Here is a 25,352-nt window from a genome sequence, read left to right on the forward strand (position 1 = left end):
GGTATACAAACGACCATACCCTGGTTGACAACAAATGAGTCTAGAAATACCAGCAACATTGACGTCACAACCTGCGACTATTGAACACTTTTGTTGAAACCGTGTTTTTGTCAAAACAAAAAACATGCCAGTACTTAAAAGTAGTTAATCCTGATTAAAATTGTTTCAGCAATCATTAAAAATTATCTGGGCAAAACTGAGTGATCTATATAGCTATGAATATTCGACGGAAGAAAGAATAACCAAGAATTAGTCGTCATAACCGGTTGACAACAATGAGTCCCATTCCATGCACACATACCCTGGGGGAAATGGATGTTACAGAATTGTGAATACGTTTGTCTTCCAAGGCTCAGTAGGTATCAGGATCGACATAAATATATACAAGATACCAATAATGTACTTGAATATGTCTAAAGAATATCAATTTGAGAAAAGGTCTTAATAAATTACGTTTGATCTTCATATAAAATTAACGAAATAGGGTGTACAAAGACATATACACGCATCATGTCTTCAAATACCAGCAACATTGCGACTGTTTTTTTTGTTGAACTATTTTGTTTAAACCTTGTTTTAGTCAAAATACAACAAAAGCAAGGATTAAAAACGAACCAATTGTGTAGAAAATTTATTCATCAATGGGCTAAAATTATGTGGGCACGGCTAAATGTTCTATATAGCTAGTAATATTCGTCGGAATATCAAAAACGAGGAATATGTAAAATAGAACTTGACTTTGTCAGTATATTTACGGTATATTTTTCAAATGAGGCGGTATGTTTCGGTATATTTCTGAGGGTCGGACGGTATATTTTAACAATTCAGCGGTCACTCTGCACTGGCTGCGTAGTTTATTTATTATTTACAAAAAAAACTGCATTACAAAAAAAATGCAGAGCCAGCAAATTTCTCTAGTGATAGTTTTTCTCGGCTGCCTTCTCGTGGCACCACTGAGGTGAGTCCTGTGCCTTAAGGAGAAAGTGGAAGAAACTTCGGGTTTGTTTTTGGTTGCGTGGGGCCGAAGAGGGAGACCTGGAATCGCACTTCCCTCTTGGACTCCAAAACCCCCACCCCATCAAGGACAAGCACTCAATGTCAATGGTGAACCAGTTTCGATGGAGTCACAATCCTTTGTTGCACACCTGCACACACTGTAGGTCCGAGGGGGGAGGGGCGGGCGTCAAGTTCAAGGTTGACCCAGTAACCCCCTTCGCCCAGCCGACAGCAACGCGACAAAGAAAAGCAAACAAAATCTATACAATTACTCATTTGGGTATCAATTACAGTGCCCACGACGACATATCGGATTCCGATGAATCAACCTCCGGTGTTGTGGAAAGGCAGCCACAAAGGAAAACGCTGCCCGACAATGGCAGTGACAGTGACGATGGCGATGGCGATGACGATGACGACTCCTTGTATCCCTTCGATGACTCCGGACTGTTAGACGATCCAACGCGGGCGATGGAGAGGCATCAGCGCGTCCACGACCACAACTGGGATGTGCTGATTTTCACCCAGCAATGGCCGGTGACCACCTGCTATCACTGGCGCGAGGACAACCCCTCGCAGGAGTGCTCGCTGCCGCAGAAGAAGGAGTTCTGGACCATACACGGCATCTGGCCCACCAAGCTGGGCTCCCTGGGGCCCTCTTTCTGCAACAAGTCGGCGGAGTTTGATGTGGACAAGCTGGATGGGATATCGAATCGGCTGGAGACCTTCTGGCCGGACCTGAAGGGGGCCACGTCGCAGGAGTGGTTGTGGAAGCACGAGTGGCAGAAGCACGGCACCTGCGCCATGCTCATCGAGGAGCTGGACGACGAGCTCAAGTACTTTGCGCAGGGCCTCAGCTGGCGGGAGCAGTACATCATGTCGCGCATCCTGGACGCCTCGGACATCCACCCCGACTCGAACAACACGGTCACGGCCATCAACAATGCCATCGTGAAGGCGCTCGGCAAGAATCCCTCCATCCACTGCCTCTTCGATACGAAGCACGAGATTAGCTATCTCTCGGAGATCCGCATCTGCTTCAACAAGTCCCTCGAGCTGATCGACTGCGATGGGGTCAAGCTGGGCGATGCCGTCTCCATCAAGTATCCGGGTGGCAATGTGACCACCAATTGCCACATCAGCAGCCTGGTCCACTACCCCAGTCTGGTGCCGCCGCTCCAGCGCAAGCGGGAATGGAAGTTCCCGCTGGTGAACGTATACAAGCTGCTCCAGTTTCTCATGTGGTTCACCCTGTAATGAACCGTGGATTGAAAGTTGAAAGAAATGATCTTATATTTTGTATAGACTTAGTTTTTGGGATTGCACTCCCTTTGGGAAGACGAAGAGGCGCGCCTTAGGAGGACTTGTTGACTCCTATTAGTTTTTTCACCACACCCCTACACCCTTAGAACCTCTCCTGACACTACTCTCCTCCCGGTGGAGGAGTCTGCACTGCGTCGAGGCGTAACCCGAAATCCAAGTGGTATTTATTGTGTATAGAAGGAAATACATATATAGCAAATCATCAAATTAAGGGACTTTTTCCTTTTGTGAGCCCATAAAAAAGACAAGACCTCAAGACAAGGGCTATTTGTTCATCATCCTCATAGTTTGTTTCACATCTCCCCAGAAGCCCATCCCCCACATCCAGATCTCTGTAGGATCAGTGGCTTGGCCCCCTTTCCCCTTACACCCCTAACTCTTAAGGATAACCATAGCCCTACGACATTTGTTCAATTAAACACGACTTAATATTTGGAATATTGTCTGATTGATTTTCAGTTAAATATTTATATTAATTTTGTTGTAACAGGTTATGCAGTAGGCTGATGTCTATCGAGTCCTTCCTTCTTCCTTATTTTATTGCTGCTGCGTGGAGTTGCCGTTGTAGGTGGCCTTGTTGTCCTTGTCGTCCTTTGCGTCGTGCAGCCGTCGTATGTTGGCATTCCCATAGCGCGGTGCCTGGTATCCCCCCGGTCGCGACTGGAACTGCTGTTCCTGAGCCTGTGCCTGGGTCGTGGCATGCGCCAGCACTGTGGGCGGCGTCTGAGCAGGTTGCTGTCCAGCAGCATCGTTTCCTGTTCCCGGCGAGGATGGCGGTGTGGTTGATTCTGTCTCGGGTGCCTCTGGCGCCGGCTGCGGGTTGAGGCCTGGCGCCGGCATGGGGCGCATCGAGAACATATCCATGTTTCGGCGAGCGGCACTGCGAGAACAACGGGTTACGAAATGCCAAATCAATCCTTCAATCACATTATTGAGTACTCACGCATCGCCCTGGACCAGGGCCACATTGGTACCGCCCTCACGACCTGGCCAGCGAACGTTGGCCAGCATCACGGTGACCTGCTGCGAAATCGGACGCCATCCATTCTTGCGGATGTAATCGAAAGCCTTGGCTGCCGGCGTAATCATCGCCCACATCACAGTGGTCAGCATGGACATCAACGAGCCCCCGGTGCGCACCACGCGGTTGACCTGCTCCTTGGTCAGGACCAGCACCACGGCATTGGGCACCAGATTCAGCTCTAGCAAGGTCTTGACCTCATCCTCTGTGCGGAACTCCCGCCGGGGGTAGCTTGTGGCCAGAGTGAAGTCGCGCCTATCGGTGCCCGACAGCAGCTCATTCCGCACGTAGATGCGAACGGTGCCGAGCAGAGCGCCGATCGGGAAGGACTTGGTGCGCTGCACGCCATCGGGCAGACGGATCTGCAGACGCGTCTGATCCGCGAAGCTAAGCGAGTCGGACATGACGGTCGCTGCGCTCGTGTTCGTTGCGATGTGGACGTCGTCATCTGGAATCACGCGATGCACCTGCTCCGCCCGATCGGCTGCGATTTGGGCGCGAATGCGGTCGCGAGTCTCCTGCTCCTCCTGCCGATTGCGACGAATACGTTCCTTCGAAATGACAGGAGTGTGAATTTACAGATTTACAGAATTTTTGCTCTTTTTTGCCGTTACCTGCATATTTTTAAGCTCCTGCTCCTTGGTGAGCGCCTCCTGGGTCTGGGCCTCCTTTCCCTCTCGACGACGCCTTAGCGTGTTCTCCCTCTCCCTCTTCTGTCGTTGCTCCTGCTCCTGTTCCTGCTCGCGGCGCTTCTTCTCCTGTCTGTTCTGTATCTCAACCATCCGCACGGCAGAGTCGGTTGGCTGTTGCTGTGTCGGTGTTGGTGTCGGCTCGGCCGGTGCCGATACTGCTGCCGAGGCAGCTGTGGCAGGCTGAGAGGAACTTGAACTGGAGCCCACTAAAGTCAGCAACTCTGCAGAAGCCGATGTCACAACGGGCAATGGGGGCGACGCCGAAGTCGTCGAGGGGTTCTTATTGTCTCCTGCGGCGATTGTGGATCCGATTACTGGTGTATCCGAAGGCTCAGCCCCAGTTTTAGTCGAAACGCTGGGCTTCTCGGGGGCTGCTGCCGAACTGCTGTCTAGCGCCGGTGTCGAAGCAGTTGATTTGCTGGCGAGACTGGTTGCGTGCGGCACTTCATCTGTTTTGGGTTGCTGGGCCTTTTCACTTGCCGTGTCATCGGCTCCGGCCATTTTTCGCGACTGTGTCTCTCGACTGGGTGAGGGGCGACTGCTGTTGCTAGTGGCGGCCTGCTGGTTCTCCTCCCGTTTACCTGACAGGACAAGGACTTTGTCGATTTTGGCGACCAAGTCCTCGGCACTGCCAATGATGCCAGTGGCCATATCCAGGGGTGTGCCCGATTTGCCAATAAAGAAGATTGAAGGAATGGGTACGACTTTGTCTAAAGGATTGCGAGGACAATGATATCGAATGAGTTCCGTGGAGCATTGACTGCAAGGGCTGTACTTACAGAGGGACTTGAACTGGCCATAGGCTGTGCTGTTGCCTTGGACTTTGATGGCCACAAAGTCCGAGGTCTCTAGACGGGAGCGCACTTGCTGATCGTCCACGAATCGCTCCAGCTTGCTGGACAGCTCGTTCTCACCTAGGGGGGGGGGGGGGGGGGGGGGGGGGGGGGGGGGGGGGGGGGGGGGGGGAGTGAATGGAGTAAACGAATTGATTATTGACGATGACGTGGTGCGTGAATGAATGTTTGCTGTGCTGTGCTGGAGGATTTCCTCCCAAGTGCCATACCTTGTATAAACACGACAAAGATGGCATTTTTGGATTTGGATTCCGCCACGGCTTCCGCTATGTTGCCCGAATGCCAGTTCATGTTTCTGCTTCTTTTCGATTATGGTTATGTGTGTACCACTGCTTTTTGGTCGGAAGGGAAGGTTACGAAAAATTTAGCCTGAGGTTTGTTTTTCCAGAAAAAATAATTTCTGCTGACAGCTGACGATGACTGTGTGCTATCGGGGGACGCTCGGTGTTGTCAGCTCGGTTCACACTCCGGTATATCGGTATATTTAAAGAATGTCACCACTAGCGATCAGCTGTCGCGATTTATCGAAGCACTGCCATCTCAAGTTTGGTGGGACTTTTTTGGGATTTTCTCTGGGATTTTTCCTCGCCACTTACGTCCTCACTTACGTTTTCTTACGTGTTATGCTGCTGGCAACATTCAATTTGTATGGACCAGACTCATGTGCCGTGAAATCGAGCAGCACTCTTCCTCAACATGGTGCGGATTCAGCAACATTTTGAATACCCTGGGGAAATGGATGATCTAGAATGGAGGAAATGTTTGTTATCTAATGCACCAATATAGGCCAAAACTAGTCAGTCTCTGTTTTAAAGGTATTTCAACGACATTTTGAAGGTAGTGTTCTTCTTACAGAAACCAAGAATGGGTATCGGGATCGAGATATATTTACAATACCCTAATCATATGCATTAATATGTCTAAAACATAACAATTTGAGATAATTTGTTTATTAATTACGTTTTAAAACAGCTGGGAAAAACAGTTTCTTCATATATATTAACGAAATAGGGTATACCTGTGCACAAACTCCGGTTGACGTGACATTTCATACTCACTTACGTTGCCACTGTTTTTTTGTTGACCTTTTTTGCATAAACCTTGTTTTATACACTATACAATAAAAGAGAGTACTTAAAAGTAGTCAATCAGGTAGACAATTTATTCATTAATGGTCTAAAATTATGTGGGCAGAGCTAATGGTTTTAGTTAGGCAGCATTATTCAACGGAATAAAGAAATTGAACAATTGGAACGATTTTTCTCTTACGTTTTATTACGTTTCATTTGTTTGACCTTTTTCGCTAAAACCTTTTTTTAAGCAAAATCCAAAAAAAGCAAGTATTAAAAATAAGCCAGCTAAGTAGAAAATTGATTCATCAATCGTATAAAAATATGTGGGCATGGCTAAAAAATGTTCTATATAGCTGGGAATATTCGACGGAATAAAGAATTGAGCAATTGGAACGATACTCGTTTGCTTATTCTACTGTTGTATGAACAAAAGTGCCTTGTGCGTATGCCTGTAGTGGCTGCTGTAAGTCCTGATGTCACAGGGCACTCCCCAAAAACAGCCGCTGTTCCACGGCTATTCCGTGCTTTCCACCTTCTTCTTCCACCAGCGGCGCCCTTTGGCCCAGTTGTGGCCCACTACTCCGCCATGCCTCAGCCCCCAGAAGACGAATTTAATAGGAAAACAATTGATAAAGGAAGAAGAAGAACAGACTCAGCTGTTCGTCTGAAAACGGCATCTGGACAGCGTCTTCAGGATTCTGGTGTCTGGTGCGATGGAAAGACCGACAAGACAAAATCGCGTGTGCCGTGAGGAATGGGCCTGCCTGTACCGGCCCCGCGAGCCCACTGCGTGGTGCCTGCCGCCTTCCTGCTGTTCTCGGGCCAGGAGCACATTGGGCCGTATCTCGACCGAGTGCAGCGAGGGGAACGGAACCAAGACGACGAGCTGATACCCTTCAAGGATGTGGGCGATGCGCCCACGTTTCGTGTGGACACCGGATGCGAAAGTGCTGTGCAGTCGCCCAAATTGTTTCCACATCTACATAGCCAGCGGGGTGGTACTCACAAAGTCTGCTCGTGCCCCAAGCATCTGATGCTGATGCTCGCACACCGAGCCAAAGAATCGAGCACTAATGGCTCCATCGAATAAATTAAATAAGGCAGTAAGCAGTAAGCATAGCCAAAAATAATTGAAAATCACTGCATACTGATATTCTCCACGCAGGGAAGCACGCCGTCAAGCACTCCCTTTTAAAAATGCAATAGAGAACCTGCTGGATATTGCATTTGAGGTGCAACGCGACCAAGCTGCGAAAGAAGATGGCGCGAAAAGACTCTGGACGAGTGGGCCAGGTTACCACTACCACAATGCCTGGATGACTTCGGAGGAGGATCTGGCCACCAGCGGACTACCAGGAATGCAGCGCCACGGAGTCAATCAATGCCCCGATCCGCACACCAGCGACAACGACAGAGGGATCGCGAGAGGGAGCGTTCTCCGAAGCCTCCTCGGAACGCAGGTCGTCGCGCTGGCAGCCTGGGACGTCAATCCACACGCTATGGCAACCACTTGGAGCTCCCCGACTACGATGCTCCGCCACAGGGGTCCTCCAGGGATCATCGCAGGGACCGACGAGGACGCTCTCCGCGCAGCTACGAGGATTATGTGGAGGAGAGCTTCGATGAGGTGTCCCTGTGCGACGGCGGCCACTACGAGGACTATCCCCCCGTCCATAGCAAGTCCAGGAGTCGCGAGCCGCGCCGGAATCATCGTCGGAGGGAGCGGGCCGAGCGTCTGCCTCCCTCGCCGCGTATCATGTCGCCCATGGGTTTCCCTGTCCAGCGGCAGATCCGACGTCGTCCCAGCTACGAATACGACGAAGACGACTCCATGTATGGGGAGGACTATGGGGACTATGGCGATCTCCTGCCCAAGGACCGTCCTGTGCCCATCTGGCTGTGCGTCTTCCTGGTCGTCAGCTACATCCTGGGGGGCGCCGCCCTGTTTGCCTACTGGGAGAACTGGTCCTTTCTGGACTCGGCCTACTTCTGCTTCATCACGCTGACGACAATCGGTAGGAAATTCCAGAGGTACTTTCAGAAATCTCTTGTGCTGATTCTGTTCATGTTTCTCGCTGGGATTTGGCGACTTTGTGCCTGCCAAGGGCGTCAAGGATGAGTCGGAGCAGTCCATTGCCTATTGCTCGTTGTATCTGCTCTTTGGCATTGCTCTCCTGGCCATGAGCTTCAATTTGGTCCAGGAGGAGTTCATAGCGAATGTTAAGGAGGTGGCACGTCGTCTGGGCATCCTCAAAGATGACGATGAGGACGATCGCGATGAGGATTAGGGGGGTTTACTCTTAAAACTATAGTATTCAACACTAGAGAACTGCATGCATCTTCTTAGGATTCTTTTATTCGCATTCAAAGGCGTTTCAATCGAAACATTTACTGTGGATTCATGCAGATAACTTAAACACCTTTCATAGGATTTTGTACACTCTTCATAGGATATACCTCTTGCATCTTCGATTAGAGCTTAAATTATTAAGTAAATTAAGTTTCCTTAAGGTTACAGCTTACACTCAACGGAATAGTCAACGCACAGGGAACCCTAAAGATCGTCAACAAGTAGATTCTCTTAGTTTACATAAGTTTTCACACGAATATTCAGATTAAAGTGCGTCCCCGAACGGGTTTCCCCAATTCTACATATCATTACGCTTAAACTGTCCGGCCAAACCCTTCGTTCTTGAAACTCGCATTGAAGTCTCAAGAAATTAACTCAAAGTTGAACTCTCAAGGTCGCAGTCAAGACGTTTCCTTAAATATACACAACTTATTAAGCGAATATTCGAGTTTAATGTGGGCTAACCAAGGTCCAAGGCAAGGGGTTTGCTGAGCATTAAGTTTATTTAATTATTAAATTTTGCAGCATACAGAAGAAGAAAAAAAACAAAAGAATCTCCAGGGAATTGCCGGCGAATGAAAGGTGAGTGAAGTACTGGGGCAAGTAGCAGATGTAGATAGAGATATATGTGTGCCATCGATCCCCCGATCGATTCAGGACACGTTCTCTTTGTTGTGCTGAAAAAGAGTATTCGGATTATTTATATTTACTCAATCATTAGCAATGACTGCTTACTCTCTTAAAGGCTGATTTTCTGGGAGTCAGGGAGCGGGACAGCGAGCCAGACACTGGCGGCTTCAAAGCATTGGAGTTCATGATGCGTGTGGTGCCGCAGCCGCGTTTCATGTTGATGCCAGTCACAGTGCCCTCGATGGGCGTTGAATTCATGAGGGTCTCCGTCTCGGAGAGCTCCTGAACGGAGTGCAGAGAGTCCTCCTGCTCACCCTCGCTGCACTAAAAGGATACAAGATTAAGGAAACTAATTTTGAGGAGGGGTTTCATTGGCTTTCTACCTCATCTATGGTGGCTGTGGTATCCAAATCCGACCAATCCTGCTCTTGACGGTAACGCCTCACTATGTCCTGATGGGGGGAGGTGGCCACCAGCGAACGTGGATACACGAAATCTCGCTTCGAGGGGGTTGTTCCCGTAGGGGCATAGGTCTTCAGTTCGTTCTGCTGGAAGCGGACGACGTCCTGCTCGCAATTTTGCAGCTGTTGGCGCTGCAAGGTCTCATGCTTTGTCGTTTGTTGCTGTAGCTGCTCCACAAGGTCGCCGGCAACAGTAGAGTGTCTAATGAACCGCTGGCGTTCCTCTCTCTCCAGCTGCAGCCTCTCCTCGCATACGTTCTCCAGTTCCTTTTGCTGTTTCTCTTTGAGAGTCTCCCGCTCCTTGCCATTGTCTAGGCACATGGCCTTCACGTTCTGGAGGTTATTGCGATACGCCACGACATTCAATTCCGTGTGTTTGACGAACTCCTGGCAGAGATTTGTCACATGGGCCTGCAGCATCGAGCACTTGGCCACGCCCAAGTCCACGCACCGCATGCCGCTTGCCATTTGGGCGGAGAGTTCTGCTTGGGCCGCCTGCGAGGCGGCGGATCCTTCTTTCTGGTAGACCTGCACACTGGCCTTCGTCTTTTCCACTTTTTTGCTCTTTTGCAGGCGATTCTCCTCCATTTGCAAGAGGCGTTCGGAAATGCTCTGGCTGTTCTTGGCCCCCAGCTCCTTGAACTGCTCCAATTGCATCATCACCGACTCGATCAGGGCCTCCTGCTGGTGGGCCAGTGCCCGCTCGTTGGCCACCTCCGCCTGCAGCTGCTGCAGATTCTCCGCATCGGGCAGAGACAGTTCGCTGAGGAGCTCCAGCTGCCGCTGCACCTCCGTCACATGTTTCTCCAACGACTCGGCATTGTTTGCAATGATGCTGGAGAACCGCTGCTGCATGGACTCCAGCATGGCCTTGTGGCTGTGGCTGTTCTCCTCCAGCTCCAGCACCTGCAGATGGATATCCTCCCGCAACTGCCTCTCCCGCTGCTGCAGTTGATCCAGCAACGCCTCGACCAACATTGTCGTATGCCCATCGCAGTTCTCCGATATATCCGCCACTAACTTTGCCTGCAGCTGCTCCTGATCCTTCAGCGATTGGCTGCAGATCCCCTTGAGCATTTCGATGCTTTTGCTGGCATTCACAGTCAAGCGTTGCACCACGCTATTGGAGTTTTCTAGGCAATGCAAAAACAGAAACAGAACAGAACAGAAATAAGGTGAAAACTGGCACAGGGAGAGCTTTTGGTCGTGGCTCACCCAATTCCTGGCTCAGATGCTGCTTGGAGGCCGCCTGCTGCTCCAAATAGAGACTCAGGCTGCCGCCAATCACCTCCAGATTGTCCTGCATGCGATCCTTGAACTGATCGCAGGCACTGCGTATCTTTTCATCGGTGTCCCTTCGCCGTTCGATGGTGCCATGAAGCTGCTCCGTTTCATTGGTGGCCAGATCTGCCACGGCCAGGATTTTGTGCGCCTGCGTCGTGAGCGTCTCCTCCGTTTTCATGTGCGAGGCCACCAGCTGTTTCTTCTCATTGTAGCGGCGCTTGGTCTTCGTGAGGACCTTCTTTGTCAGCAGTAGACTCGCCTCGGTGTCGGTTAGGTGCTGCTCCGTTTTCTTCAGCTCCTGGGTCTTCTCCACGAGACTCAGGCTCACCTCGTTGAAGGTCTTCTCCTTCGACTGCAGCTCATCTTTGAGGGCCTTCAGCAGCAACATCTTCTCGTTGAGCTCTCGATTCTGCGAGGACATTTTCATGGTCATCTCCCCGTAGGTCTCCTCCGACAGATAGATGCCATTCTTGTCTCGCGCTGCGAGGAGATCTCGCTTCAGTTTGTCAATCTCCTCGGTGTACTCCTTGAGGACCGTTTTCTTGGTTAGCTTCTGATTGACTTCTGGCTTATTCTGGATATTCTTCGCCCGATGCGCGTACTCCAGCGTGCTGAGTGTCTCGTCAATGTCCTTGTGCCCTGGCGAGACGGTGGCAATGATCGAGGTCTTTGTCCGGCCGCCCAGCGACTCCTGCAGCAGGCGCGTCAGCTTCGATTCGCGGTACGGGACATGGGGGGCCCGATCCACCAGAGCGGTAATCACACGGCCCAGCGTCAGGAGGCTCTGGTTGATGTTGACCATCTCGCGCACGCGTATCCCCTTCTCGTTGCCCGCCTTGAAGAGGTTCTCGCTGCCCGCCAGATCCACCAGATTGAGTTTTCCGATCTTCAGTATATCCTCGCCATCGATGCCGTTCTCACGAATGTGCACCACTATGGAGAAGACGGTGTGGCTGCGCGAGGACTGCGCGTTCATCAGGGTGGTCGCGGTCTTGCGTCGCTCCTTGCCCTTCTCCAGGAGCTTGTAGACATCGTCCTTGCTCTGGACAGTGATCTCCTCGAGGCCCTGGATGATCACCGAACCCTTCTGTGTGCTGTCGTCGAAGATGCGTATCTTTGTGGAGTCATCGGTGGAGAGGAGGTCGCACAGCTCCTCGTTGTACAGCTCCAGGTAGGAGATGCGCATCGTAAACTCAACTTCCATCATGCGGAGTTCGTCGAAAAGGTGACTCAAGGCACGCGGTATGATGCCCACATCAGAGTCCTACAAAAGGGCCAAAAGCCAAAGACAAAAGGCAGGTAGAGCAGCAATTAACGTTTGAACCGCCTCCCTCGTCCGATTCTAGGAATTAGAAAACTGGTTCCCCTCTACTCACATCTTCCCAAGAGGACTTCAACTCCGCGGTCTCATTCCCCACCATCGTGTGCGTCTTGCCAGTACCCGTCTGTCCGTACGCGAACACCGTGCAAGTGTAGCCGCTTAGCACCTCTTCGATCAGGGGCGACACCACCACCGCATAGACATCGCACTGCTTGGACTCGGGGCCGAAGCTCCGATCAAACGTAAACTTCTTTGTCAACTTCGAGTCGAGGGTGTGGCGTGTGAGGATCTCGCGTGGATTGAGCACATCCACAACCTCTGCGGAGCGTATGCATCGCTCGCGTGCATTCAGCGGCCTGCAGGGATGGAAATCGTACTTATTGGGCGATCTACTACCCGTAGATGGGGCACTCACCTAACGCGCACATAGACCTGAATGTTTTGGTTCGATTTGCGTGCCTGCTGCTGCTGAAGTTGCAGGCGTACGTTGTTCGATGTGTCCATTTTACAGCACAAAACTCAAAATTCACTTTTAAGAGCGTAAAAAACTTTTGTTTCCAGCACTTGGAAATGTACACATTTACTCTTTTTAACTTTGTGACAGCTGGGGCAAGGTGACAACAATTTCTATGCCATCTATGCTCATCTGCCTGTCCAACATTGGGGATGTGATGGCCACGTCATTCCGGTGAGCCTCTGCGCGCTGACATCTCCACAGCTGCGTGACTCCGCCGCTAATGACTCCACTCCACACCACTTCTCTCTTTCGTAGTTTTCTCTACTGGCGCATCTGCTGCTATGTGTGCACGCGGACGGCCAAGCGGCCGAGGAATGCCTGCTCCAGGCAGCGGTCGGTGAGGGGACAGCGGTATGCCCGCTCCCAGCCGCCACCCTCGTTCCGGCGATCCATGAAGATGACACAGCGATCGGGCAATGACTCCGGGTTCGGTCCCTCCATGGGGCATGCCCATTCCGATCCGGAGCTGCGCATCATGGGGCGGGGCGTCGGCGGCGGCTACGATGATAGGGAGTTTGGCCACCGCTGCAGTGGAGGACGCAATCGCCGCCAGCAGCAGATTGCGGCACAGCCTCGCCAGCAGCGGCACAACATCTACGGGGATGAGTACGAGATGCAGACACAGACTCTGAATCGCGGCAATCGCTACAGCAGCCGCCAGAGGCAGAGAGATCGCATGCGGGATCGGCATACGGTGGAGCGGGAGCGCTATCGGCACGATTTTGATGCGGGATCCATGGAGGATCCAGCACTACGAAGATGTGGACGAGGATGTGGTGCGCAAGACTCCGATTATACCCAACCGATACGCCCTGGATGACTTCGGAGGAGGATCTGGCCACCAGCGGACTACCAGGAATGCAGCGCCACGGAGTCAATCAATGCCCCGATCCGCACACCAGCGACAACGACAGAGGGATCGCGAGAGGGAGCGTTCTCCGCAGCCTCCTCGGAACGCAGGTCGTCGCGCTGGCAGCCTGTGACGTCAATCCACACGCTATGGCAACCACTTGGAGCTCCCCGACTACGATGCTCCGCCACAGGGGTCCTCCAGGGATCATCGCAGGGACCGACGAGGACGCTCTCCGCGCAGCTACGAGGATTATGTGGGGGAGAGCTTCGATGAGGTGTCCCTGTGCGACGGCGGCCACTACGAGGACTATCCCCCCGTCCATAGCAAGTCCAGGAGTCGCGAGCCGCGCCGGAATCATCGTCGGAGGGAGCGGGCCGAGCGTCTGCCTCCCTCGCCGCGTATCATATCGCCCATGGGTTTCCCTGTCCAGCGGCAGATCCGACGTCGTCCCAGCTACGAATACGACGAAGACGACTCCATGTATGGGGAGGACTATGGGGACTATGGCGATCTCCTGCCCAAGGACCGTCCTGTGCCCATCTGGCTGTGCGTCTTCCTGGTCGTCAGCTACATCCTGGGGGGCGCCGCCCTGTTTGCCTACTGGGAGAACGGGTCCTTTCTGGACTCGGCCTACTTCTGCTTCATCACGCTGACGACAATCGGTAGGAAATTCCAGAGGTACTTTCAGAAATCTTTTGTGCTGATTCTGTTCATGTTTCTCGCTGGGATTTGGCGACTTTGTGCCTGCCAAGGGCGTCAAGGATGAGTCGGAGCAGTCCATTGCCTATTGCTCGTTGTATCTGCTCTTTGGCATTGCTCTCCTGGTCATGAGCTTCAATTTGGTCCAGGAGGAGTTCATAGCGAATGTTAAGGAGGTGGCACGTCGTCTGGGCATCCTCAAAGATGACGATGAGGACGATCGCGATGAGGATTAGGGGGGTTTACTCTTAAAACTATAGTATTCAACACTAGAGAACTGCATGCATCTTCTTAGGATTCTTTTATTCGCATTCAAAGGCGTTTCAATCGAAACATTTACTGTGGATTCATGCAGATAACTTAAACACCTTTCATAGGATTTTGTACACTCTTCATAGGATATACCTCTTGCATCTTCGATTAGAGCTTAAATTATTAAGTAAATTAAGTTTCCTTAAGGTTACAGTTTACACTCAACGGAATAGTCAACGCACAGGGAACCCTAAAGATCGTCAACAAGTAGATTCTCTTAGTTTACATAAGTTTTCACACGAATATTCAGATTAAAGTGCGTCCCCGAACGGGTTTCCCCAATTCTACATATCATTACGCTTAAACTGTCCGGCCAAACCCTTCGTTCTTGAAACTCGCATTGAAGTCTCAAGAAATTAACTCAAAGTTGAACTCTCAAGGTCGCAGTCAAGACGTTTCCTTAAATATACACAACTTATTAAGCGAATATTCGAGTTTAATGTGGGCTAACCAAGGTCCAAGGCAAGGGGTTTGCTGAGCATTAAGTTTATTTAATTATTAAATTTTGCAGCATACAGAAGAAGAAAAAAAACAAAAGAATCTCCAGGGAATTGCCGGCGAATGAAAGGTGAGTGAAGTACTGGGGCAAGTAGCAGATGTAGATAGAGATATATGTGTGCCATCGATCCCCCGATCGATTCAGGACACGTTCTCTTTGTTGTGCTGAAAAAGAGTATTCGGATTATTTATATTTACTCAATCATTAGCAATGACTGCTTACTCTCTTAAAGGCTGATTTTCTGGGAGTCAGGGAGCGGGACAGCGAGCCAGACACTGGCGGCTTCAAAGCATTGGAGTTCATGATGCGTGTGGTGCCGCAGCCGCGTTTCATGTTGATGCCAGTCACAGTGCCCTCGATGGGCGTTGAATTCATGAGGGTCTCCGTCTCGGAGAGCTCCTGAACGGAGTGCAGAGAGTCCTCCTGCTCACCCTCGCTGCACTAAAAGGATACAAGATTAAGGAAACTAATTTTGAGGAGGGGTTTCATTGGCTTTCTACCTCATCTATGGTGGCTGTGGTATCCAAATCCGACCAATCCTGCTCTTGACGGTAACGCCTCACTATGTCCTGATGGGGGGAGGTGGCCACCAGCGAACGTGGATACACGAAATCTCGCTTCGAGGGGGTTGTTCCCGTAGGGGCATAGGTCTTCAGTTCGTTCTGCTGGAAGCGGACGACGTCCTGCTCGCAATTTTGCAGCTGTTGGCGCTGCAAGGTCTCATGCTTTGTCGTTTGTTGCTGTAGCTGCTCCACAAGGTCGCCGGCAACAGTAGAGTGTCTAATGAACCGCTGGCGTTCCTCTCTCTCCAGCTGCAGCCTCTCCTCGCATACGTTCTCCAGTTCCTTTTGCTGTTTCTCTTTGAGAGTCTCCCGCTCCTTGCCATTGTCTAGGCACATGGCCTTCACGTTCTGGAGGTTATTGCGATACGCCACGACATTCAATTCCGTGTGTTTGACGAACTCCTGGCAGAGATTTGTCACATGGGCCTGCAGCATCGAGCACTTGGCCACGCCCAAGTCCACGCACCGCATGCCGCTTGCCATTTGGGCGGAGAGTTCTGCTTGGGCCGCCTGCGAGGCGGCGGATCCTTCTTTCTGGTAGACCTGCACACTGGCCTTCGTCTTTTCCACTTTTTTGCTCTTTTGCAGGCGATTCTCCTCCATTTGCAAGAGGCGTTCGGAAATGCTCTGGCTGTTCTTGGCCCCCAGCTCCTTGAACTGCTCCAATTGCATCATCACCGACTCGATCAGGGCCTCCTGCTGGTGGGCCAGTGCCCGCTCGTTGGCCACCTCCGCCTGCAGCTGCTGCAGATTCTCCGCATCGGGCAGAGACAGTTCGCTGAGGAGCTCCAGCTGCCGCTGCACCTCCGTCACATGTTTCTCCAACGACTCGGCATTGTTTGCAATGATGCTGGAGAACCGCTGCTGCATGGACTCCAGCATGGCCTTGTGGCTGTGGCTGTTCTCCTCCAGCTCCAGCACCTGCAGATGGATATCCTCCCGCAACTGCCTCTCCCGCTGCTGCAGTTGATCCAGCAACGCCTCGACCAACATTGTCGTATGCCCATCGCAGTTCTCCGATATATCCGCCACTAACTTTGCCTGCAGCTGCTCCTGATCCTTCAGCGATTGGCTGCAGATCCCCTTGAGCATTTCGATGCTTTTGCTGGCATTCACAGTCAAGCGTTGCACCACGCTATTGGAGTTTTCTAGGCAATGCAAAAACAGAAACAGAACAGAACAGAAATAAGGTGAAAACTGGCACAGGGAGAGCTTTTGGTCGTGGCTCACCCAATTCCTGGCTCAGATGCTGCTTGGAGGCCGCCTGCTGCTCCAAATAGAGACTCAGGCTGCCGCCAATCACCTCCAGATTGTCCTGCATGCGATCCTTGAACTGATCGCAGGCACTGCGTATCTTTTCATCGGTGTCCCTTCGCCGTTCGATGGTGCCATGAAGCTGCTCCGTTTCATTGGTGGCCAGATCTGCCACGGCCAGGATTTTGTGCGCCTGCGTCGTGAGCGTCTCCTCCGTTTTCATGTGCGAGGCCACCAGCTGTTTCTTCTCCTTGTAGCGGCGCTTGGTCTTCGTGAGGACCTTCTTTGTCAGCAGTAGACTCGCCTCGGTGTCGGTTAGGTGCTGCTCCGTTTTCTTCAGCTCCTGGGTCTTCTCCACGAGACTCAGGCTCACCTCGTTGAAGGTCTTCTCCTTCGACTGCAGCTTATCTTTGAGGGCCTTCAGCAGCAACATCTTCTCGTTGAGCTCTCGATTCTGCGAGGACATTTTCATGGTCATCTCCCCGTAGGTCTCCTCCGACAGATAGATGCCATTCTTGTCTCGCGCTGCGAGGAGATCTCGCTTCAGTTTGTCAATCTCCTCGGTGTACTCCTTGAGGACCGTTTTCTTGGTTAGCTTCTGATTGACTTCTGGCTTATTCTGGATATTCTTCGCCCGATGCGCGTACTCCAGCGTGCTGAGTGTCTCGTCAATGTCCTTGTGCCCTGGCGAGATGGTGGCAATGATCGAGGTCTTTGTCCGGCCGCCCAGCGACTCCTGCAGCAGGCGCGTCAGCTTCGATTCGCGGTACGGGACATGGGGGGCCCGATCCACCAGAGCGGTAATCACACGGCCCAGCGTCAGGAGGCTCTGGTTGATGTTGACCATCTCGCGCACGCGTATCCCCTTCTCGTTGCCCGCCTTGAAGAGGTTCTCGCTGCCCGCCAGATCCACCAGATTGAGTTTTCCGATCTTCAGTATATCCTCGCCATCGATGCCGTTCTCACGAATGTGCACCACTATGGAGAAGACGGTGTGGCTGCGCGAGGACTGCGCGTTCATCAGGGTGGTCGCGGTCTTGCGTCGCTCCTTGCCCTTCTCCAGGAGCTTGTAGACATCGTCCTTGCTCTGGACAGTGATCTCCTCGAGGCCCTGGATGATCACCGAACCCTTCTGTGTGCTGTCGTCGAAGATGCGTATCTTTGTGGAGTCATCGGTGGAGAGGAGGTCGCACAGCTCCTCGTTGTACAGCTCCAGGTAGGAGATGCGCATCGTAAACTCAACTTCCATCATGCGGAGTTCGTCGAAAAGGTGACTCAAGGCACGCGGTATGATGCCCACATCAGAGTCCTACAAAAGGGCCAAAAGCCAAAGACAAAAGGCAGGTAGAGCAGCAATTAACGTTTGAACCGCCTCCCTCGTCCGATTCTAGGAATTAGAAAACTGGTTCCCCTCTACTCACATCTTCCCAAGAGGACTTCAACTCCGCGGTCTCATTCCCCACCATCGTGTGCGTCTTGCCAGTACCCGTCTGTCCGTACGCGAACACCGTGCAAGTGTAGCCGCTTAGCACCTCTTCGATCAGGGGCGACACCACCACCGCATAGACATCGCACTGCTTGGACTCGGGGCCGAAGCTCCGATCAAAAGTAAACTTCTTTGTCAACTTCGAGTCGAGGGTGTGGCGTGTGAGGATCTCGCGTGGATTGAGCACATCCACAACCTCTGCGGAGCGTATGCATCGCTCGCGTGCATTCAGCGGCCTGCAGGGATGGAAATCGTACTTATTGGGCGATCTACTACCCGTAGATGGGGCACTCACCTAACGCGCACATAGACCTGAATGTTTTGGTTCGATTTGCGTGCCTGCTGCTGCTGAAGTTGCAGGCGTACGTTGTTCGATGTGTCCATTTTACAGCACAAAACTCAAAATTCACTTTTAAGAGCGTAAAAAACTTTTGTTTCCAGCACTTGGAAATGTACACATTTACTCTTTTCAACTTTGTGACAGCTGGGGCAAGGTGACAACAATTTCTATGCCATCTATGCTCATCTGCCTGTCCAACATTGGGGATGTGATGGCCACGTCATTCCGGTGAGCCTCTGCGCGCTGACATCTCCACAGCTGCGTGACTCCGCCGCTAATGACTCCACTCCACACCACTTCTCTCTTTCATAGTTTTCTCTACTGGCGCATCTGCTGCTATGTGTGCACGCGGACGGCCAAGCGGCCGAGGAATGCCTGCTCCAGGCAGCGGTCGGTGAGGGGACAGCGGTATGCCCGCTCCCAGCCGCCACCCTCGTTCCGGCGATCCATGAAGATGACACAGCGATCGGGCAATGACTCCGGGTTCGGTCCCTCCATGGGGCATGCCCATTCCGATCCGGAGCTGCGCATCATGGGGCGGGGCGTCGGCGGCGGCTACGATGATAGGGAGTTTGGCCACCGCTGCAGTGGAGGACGCAATCGCCGCCAGCAGCAGATTGCGGCACAGCCTCGCCAGCAGCGGCACAACATCTACGGGGATGAGTACGAGATGCAGACACAGACTCTGAATCGCGGCAATCGCTACAGCAGCCGCCAGAGGCAGAGAGATCGCATGCGGGATCGGCATACGGTGGAGCGGGAGCGCTATCGGCACGATTTTGATGCGGGATCCATGGAGGATTTCAGTGACCTGCAGCCGCCGGCAAAGAGGGCCGCCAGTGTCCGTTCTGTCCGCTCGCCCCAGCATCAGGAGTCCAAGGCCTCGCGGGAGCTGCACCGCCTGCACTCTGCCCCAGGACGCGGGGCCCGAGCCAAGTCCGTGGACCCTCGGACCCTCGTCGCGCTGGCAGCCTGTGACGTCAATCCACACGCTATGGCAACCACTTGGAGCTCCCCGACTACGATGCTCCGCCACAGGGGTCCTCCAGGGATCATCGCAGGGACCGACGAGGACGCTCTCCGCGCAGCTACGAGGATTATGTGGGGGAGAGCTTCGATGAGGTGTCCCTGTGCGACGGCGGCCACTACGAGGACTATCCCCCCGTCCATAGCAAGTCCAGGAGTCGCGAGCCGCCCCGGAATCATCGTCGGAGGGAGCGGGCCGAGCGTCTGCCTCCCTCGCCGCGTATCATGTCGCCCATGGGTTTCCCTGTCCAGCGGCAGATCCGACGTCGTCCCAGCTACGAATACGACGAAGACGACTCCATGTATGGGGAGGACTATGGGGACTATGGCGATCTCCTGCCCAAGGACCGTCCTGTGCCCATCTGGCTGTGCGTCTTCCTGGTCGTCAGCTACATCCTGGGGGGCGCCGCCCTGTTTGCCTACTGGGAGAACTGGTCCTTTCTGGACTCGGCCTACTTCTGCTTCATCACGCTGACGACAATCGGTAGGAAATTCCAGAGGTACTTTCAGAAATCTTTTGTGCTGATTCTGTTCATGTTTCTCGCTGGGATTTGGCGACTTTGTGCCTGCCAAGGGCGTCAAGGATGAGTCGGAGCAGTCCATTGCCTATTGCTCGTTGTATCTGCTCTTTGGCATTGCTCTCCTGGCCATGAGCTTCAATTTGGTCCAGGAGGAGTTCATAGCGAATGTTAAGGAGGTGGCACGTCGTCTGGGCATCCTCAAAGATGACGATGAGGACGATCGCGATGAGGATTAGGGGGGCTTACTCTTAAAACTATAGTATTCAACACTAGAGAACTGCATGCATCTTCTTAGGATTCTTTTATTCGCATGCAAAGGCGTTTCAATCGAAACATTTACTGTGGATTCATGCAGATAACTTAAACACTTTTCATAGGATTTTGTACACTCTTCATAGGATATACCTCTTGCATCTTCGATTAGAGCTTAAATTATTAAGTAAATTAAGTTTCCTTAAGGTTACAGTTTACACTCAACGGAATAGTCAACGCACAGGGAACCCTAAAGATCGTCAACAAGTAGATTCTCTTAGTTTACATAAGTTTTCACACGAATATTCAGATTAAAGTGCGTCCCCGAACGGGTTTCCCCAATTCTACATATCATTACGCTTAAACTGTCCGGCCAAACCCTTCGTTCTTGAAACTCGCATTGAAGTCTCAAGAAATTAACTCAAAGTTGAACTCTCAAGGTCGCAGTCAAGACGTTTCCTTAAATATACACAACTTATTAAGCGAATATTCGAGTTTAATGTGGGCTAACCAAGGTCCAAGGCAAGGGGTTTGCTGAGCATTAAGTTTATTTAATTATTAAATTTTGCAGCATACAGAAGAAGAAAAAAAACAAAAGAATCTCCAGGGAATTGCCGGCGAATGAAAGGTGAGTGAAGTACTGGGGCAAGTAGCAGATGTAGATAGAGATATATGTGTGCCATCGATCCCCCGATCGATTCAGGACACGTTCTCTTTGTTGTGCTGAAAAAGAGTATTCGGATTATTTATATTTACTCAATCATTAGCAATGACTGCTTACTCTCTTAAAGGCTGATTTTCTGGGAGTCAGGGAGCGGGACAGCGAGCCAGACACTGGCGGCTTCAAAGCATTGGAGTTCATGATGCGTGTGGTGCCGCAGCCGCGTTTCATGTTGATGCCAGTCACAGTGCCCTCGATGGGCGTTGAATTCATGAGGGTCTCCGTCTCGGAGAGCTCCTGAACGGAGTGCAGAGAGTCCTCCTGCTCACCCTCGCTGCACTAAAAGGATACATTAAGGATTAAGGAAACTAATTTTGAGGAGGGGTTTCATTGGCTTTCTACCTCATCTATGGTGGCTGTGGTATCCAAATCCGACCAATCCTGCTCTTGACGGTAACGCCTCACTATGTCCTGATGGGGGAGGTGGCCACCAGCGAACGTGGATACACGAAATCTCGCTTCGAGGGGGTTGTTCCCGTAGGGGCATAGGTCTTCAGTTCGTTCTGCTGGAAGCGGACGACGTCCTGCTCGCAATTTTGCAGCTGTTGGCGCTGCAAGGTCTCATGCTTTGTCGTTTGTTGCTGTAGCTGCTCCACAAGGTCGCCGGCAACAGTAGAGTGTCTAATGAACCGCTGGCGTTCCTCTCTCTCCAGCTGCAGCCTCTCCTCGCATACGTTCTCCAGTTCCTTTTGCTGTTTCTCTTTGAGAGTCTCCCGCTCCTTGCCATTGTCTAGGCACATGGCCTTCACGTTCTGGAGGTTATTGCGATACGCCACGACATTCAATTCCGTGTGTTTGACGAACTCCTGGCAGAGATTTGTCACGTGGGCCTGCAGCATCGAGCACTTGGCCACGCCCAAGTCCACGCACCGCATGCCGCTTGCCATTTGGGCGGAGAGTTCTGCTTGGGCCGCCTGCGAGGCGGCGGATCCTTCTTTCTGGTAGACCTGCACACTGGCCTTCGTCTTTTCCACTTTTTTGCTCTTTTGCAGGCGATTCTCCTCCATTTGCAAGAGGCGTTCGGAAATGCTCTGGCTGTTCTTGGCCCCCAGCTCCTTGAACTGCTCCAATTGCATCATCACCGACTCGATCAGGGCCTCCTGCTGGTGGGCCAGTGCCCGCTCGTTGGCCACCTCCGCCTGCAGCTGCTGCAGATTCTCCGCATCGGGCAGAGACAGTTCGCTGAGGAGCTCCAGCTGCCGCTGCACCTCCGTCACATGTTTCTCCAACGACTCGGCATTGTTTGCAATGATGCTGGAGAACCGCTGCTGCATGGACTCCAGCATGGCCTTGTGGCTGTGGTTGTTCTCCTCCAGCTCCAGCACCTGCAGATGGATATCCTCCCGCAACTGCCTCTCCCGCTGCTGCAGTTGATCCAGCAACGCCTCGACCAACATTGTCGTATGCCCATCGCAGTTCTCCGATATATCCGCCACTAACTTTGCCTGCAGCTGCTCCTGATCCTTCAGCGATTGGCTGCAGATCCCCTTGAGCATTTCGATGCTTTTGCTGGCATTCACAGTCAAGCGTTGCACCACGCTATTGGAGTTTTCTAGGCAATGCAAAAACAGAAACAGAACAGAACAGAAATAAGGTGAAAACTGGCACAGGGAGAGCTTTTGGTCGTGGCTCACCCAATTCCTGGCTCAGATGCTGCTTGGAGGCCGCCTGCTGCTCCAAATAGAGACTCAGGCTGCCGCCAATCACCTCCAGATTGTCCTGCATGCGATCCTTGAACTGATCGCAGGCACTGCGTATCTTTTCATCGGTGTCCCTTCGCCGTTCGATGGTGCCATGAAGCTGCTCCGTTTCATTGGTGGCCAGATCTGCCACGGCCAGGATTTTGTGCGCCTGCGTCGTGAGCGTCTCCTCCGTTTTCATGTGCGAGGCCACCAGCTGTTTCTTCTCCTTGTAGCGGCGCTTGGTCTTCGTGAGGACCTTCTTTGTCAGCAGTAGACTCGCCTTGGTGTCGGTTAGGTGCTGCTCCGTTTTCTTCAGCTCCTGGGTCTTCTCCACGAGACTCAGGCTCACCTCGTTGAAGGTCTTTTCCTTCGACTGCAGCTCATCTTTGAGGGCCCTCAGCAGCAACATCTTCTCGTTGAGCTCTCGATTCTGCGAGGACATTTTCATGGTCATCTCCCCGTAGGTCTCCTCCGACAGATAGATGCCATTCTTGTCTCGCGCTGCGAGGAGATCTCGCTTCAGTTTGTCAATCTCCTCGGTGTACTCCTTGAGGACCGTTTTCTTGGTTAGCTTCTGATTGACTTCTGGCTTATTCTGGATATTCTTCGCCCGATGCGCGTACTCCAGCGTGCTGAGTGTCTCGTCAATGTCCTTGTGCCCTGGCGAGATGGTGGCAATGATCGAGGTCTTTGTCCGGCCGCCCAGCGACTCCTGCAGCAGGCGCGTCAGCTTCGATTCGCGGTACGGGACATGGGGGGCCCGATCCACCAGAGCGGTAATCACACGGCCCAGCGTCAGGAGGCTCTGGTTGATGTTGACCATCTCGCGCACGCGTATCCCCTTCTCGTTGCCCGCCTTGAAGACGTTCTCGCTGCCCGCCAGATCCACCAGATTGAGTTTTCCGATCTTCAGTATATCCTCGCCATCGATGCCGTTCTCACGAATGTGCACCACTATGGAGAAGACGGTGTGGCTGCGCGAGGACTGCGCGTTCATCAGGGTGGTCGCGGTCTTGCGTCGCTCCTTGCCCTTCTCCAGGAGCTTGTAGACATCGTCCTTGCTCTGGACAGTGATCTCCTCGAGGCCCTGGATGATCACCGAACCCTTCTGTGTGCTGTCGTCGAAGATGCGTATCTTTGTGGAGTCATCGGTGGAGAGGAGGTCGCACAGCTCCTCGTTGTACAGCTCCAGGTAGGAGATGCGCATCGTAAACTCAACTTCCATCATGCGGAGTTCGTCGAAAAGGTGACTCAAGGCACGCGGTATGATGCCCACATCAGAGTCCTACAAAAGGGCCAAAAGCCAAAGACAAAAGGCAGGTAGAGCAGCAATTAACGTTTGAACCGCCTCCCTCGTCCGATTCTAGGAATTAGAAAACTGGTTCCCCTCTACTCACATCTTCCCAAGAGGACTTCAACTCCGCGGTCTCATTCCCCACCATCGTGTGCGTCTTGCCAGTACCCGTCTGTCCGTACGCGAACACCGTGCAAGTGTAGCCGCTTAGCACCTCTTCGATCAGGGGCGACACCACCACCGCATAGACATCGCACTGCTTGGACTCGGGGCCGAAGCTCCGATCAAAAGTAAACTTCTTTGTCAACTTCGAGTCGAGGGTGTGGCGTGTGAGGATCTCGCGTGGATTGAGCACATCCACAACCTCTGCGGAGCGTATGCATCGCTCGCGTGCATTCAGCGGCCTGCAGGGATGGAAATCGTACTTATTGGGCGATCTACTACCCGTAGATGGGGCACTCACCTAACGCGCACATAGACCTGAATGTTTTGGTTCGATTTGCGTGCCTGCTGCTGCTGAAGTTGCAGGCGTACGTTGTTCGATGTGTCCATTTTACAGCACAAAACTCAAAATTCACTTTTAAGAGCGTAAAAAACTTTTGTTTCCAGCACTTGGAAATGTACACATTTACTCTTTTCAACTTTGTGACAGCTGGGGCAAGGTGACAACAATTTCTATGCCATCTATGCTCATCTGCCTGTCCAACATTGGGGATGTGATGGCCACGTCATTCCGGTGAGCCTCTGCGCGCTGACATCTCCACAGCTGCGTGACTCCGCCGCTAATGACTCCACTCCACACCACTTCTCTCTTTCATAGTTTTCTCTACTGGCGCATCTGCTGCTATGTGTGCACGCGGACGGCCAAGCGGCCGAGGAATGCCCGCTCCAGGCAGCGGTCGGTGAGGGGACAGCGGTATGCCCGCTCCCAGCCGCCACCCTCGTTCTGGCGATCCATGAAGATGACACAGCGATCGGGCAATGACTCCGGGTTCGGTCCCTCCATGGGGCATGCCCATTCCGATCCGGAGCTGCGCATCATGGGGCGGGGCGTCGGCGGCGGCTACGATGATAGGGAGTTTGGCCACCGCAGCAGTGGAGGACGCAATCGCCGCCAGCAGCAGATTGCGGCACAGCCTCGCCAGCAGCGGCACAACATCTACGGGGATGAGTACGAGATGCAGACGGAAGTGGGTGGGGCGAAATACACTTGTAACAGTGACATATCACAGAAGTCTGGATACAGAATGACGTTACTCTAGCTCTTATAGTCTCTGAGCACTAGGCGCTCATAGGGAGGGACAGACGGACAGAGAGACATGGCTCAA

General features: G+C 52.4%; 6 protein-coding genes and 2 pseudogenes across 7 annotated transcripts; 4 read left to right on the forward strand and 4 right to left on the reverse strand.

Moving 5' to 3' along the window:
* Positions 1 to 826: 826 nt before the first annotated feature.
* On the forward strand, positions 827 to 2,757 carry LOC108152842 (ribonuclease Oy). The gene is made up of 2 exons (XM_017282450.2): positions 827 to 958; positions 1,290 to 2,757. The coding sequence occupies exons 1-2, from the start codon at positions 894 to 896 to the stop codon at positions 2,251 to 2,253; spliced, it is 1,029 nt and encodes a 342-aa protein (XP_017137939.1). The 5' UTR covers positions 827 to 893; the 3' UTR covers positions 2,254 to 2,757.
* Positions 2,751 to 5,328, reverse strand: LOC108152841 (UBX domain-containing protein 4). Its single transcript, XM_017282449.2, has 5 exons — positions 5,096 to 5,328; positions 4,812 to 4,946; positions 3,955 to 4,742; positions 3,263 to 3,891; positions 2,751 to 3,199 (listed from the first exon to the last, which is right to left on the reverse strand). The coding sequence occupies exons 1-5, from the start codon at positions 5,175 to 5,177 to the stop codon at positions 2,857 to 2,859; spliced, it is 1,977 nt and encodes a 658-aa protein (XP_017137938.1). The 5' UTR covers positions 5,178 to 5,328; the 3' UTR covers positions 2,751 to 2,856.
* A 1,646-nt stretch (positions 5,329 to 6,974) lies between these two features.
* On the forward strand, positions 6,975 to 8,750 carry LOC108152223. 2 transcript variants are annotated; one of them, XM_017281406.2, is made up of 3 exons: positions 6,975 to 7,062; positions 7,125 to 7,974; positions 8,039 to 8,750. In XM_017281406.2, the coding sequence occupies exons 2-3, from the start codon at positions 7,341 to 7,343 to the stop codon at positions 8,245 to 8,247; spliced, it is 843 nt and encodes a 280-aa protein (XP_017136895.1). In that variant the 5' UTR covers positions 6,975 to 7,062; positions 7,125 to 7,340; the 3' UTR covers positions 8,248 to 8,750. The 2 variants fall into 2 exon arrangements, with proteins under 2 accessions (XP_017136895.1, XP_017136894.1); XM_017281405.2 differs by having other exon boundaries at positions 6,982 to 7,069.
* LOC108152222 (kinesin-like protein Klp61F) lies at positions 8,300 to 12,587 on the reverse strand. The gene is made up of 6 exons (XM_017281403.2): positions 12,421 to 12,587; positions 12,061 to 12,361; positions 10,616 to 11,948; positions 9,323 to 10,533; positions 9,045 to 9,263; positions 8,300 to 8,986 (listed from the first exon to the last, which is right to left on the reverse strand). The coding sequence occupies exons 1-6, from the start codon at positions 12,507 to 12,509 to the stop codon at positions 8,963 to 8,965; spliced, it is 3,177 nt and encodes a 1,058-aa protein (XP_017136892.2). The 5' UTR covers positions 12,510 to 12,587; the 3' UTR covers positions 8,300 to 8,962.
* Positions 12,588 to 12,615: 28 nt separating this feature from the next.
* Positions 12,616 to 14,813, forward strand: LOC117186189 (annotated as a pseudogene).
* Positions 14,363 to 18,660, reverse strand: LOC117186187 (kinesin-like protein Klp61F). The gene is made up of 6 exons (XM_033386478.1): positions 18,484 to 18,660; positions 18,124 to 18,424; positions 16,679 to 18,011; positions 15,386 to 16,596; positions 15,108 to 15,326; positions 14,363 to 15,049 (listed from the first exon to the last, which is right to left on the reverse strand). The coding sequence occupies exons 1-6, from the start codon at positions 18,570 to 18,572 to the stop codon at positions 15,026 to 15,028; spliced, it is 3,177 nt and encodes a 1,058-aa protein (XP_033242369.1). The 5' UTR covers positions 18,573 to 18,660; the 3' UTR covers positions 14,363 to 15,025.
* Positions 18,661 to 18,678: 18 nt separating this feature from the next.
* Positions 18,679 to 20,195, forward strand: LOC117186190. Its single transcript, XM_033386483.1, has 2 exons — positions 18,679 to 18,756; positions 18,841 to 20,195. Exons 1-2 carry the CDS (start codon positions 18,698 to 18,700, stop codon positions 20,027 to 20,029), a joined length of 1,248 nt encoding a protein of 415 aa, XP_033242374.1. The 5' UTR covers positions 18,679 to 18,697; the 3' UTR covers positions 20,030 to 20,195.
* A 262-nt stretch (positions 20,196 to 20,457) lies between these two features.
* On the reverse strand, positions 20,458 to 24,664 carry LOC117186188 (annotated as a pseudogene).
* Positions 24,665 to 25,352: the final 688 nt, after the last annotated feature.

This window comes from Drosophila miranda, chromosome XR (assembly GCF_003369915.1).
Source record: "Drosophila miranda strain MSH22 chromosome XR, D.miranda_PacBio2.1, whole genome shotgun sequence".
In the NCBI taxonomy this organism is placed as follows: Eukaryota; Metazoa; Arthropoda; class Insecta; order Diptera; family Drosophilidae; genus Drosophila; species Drosophila miranda.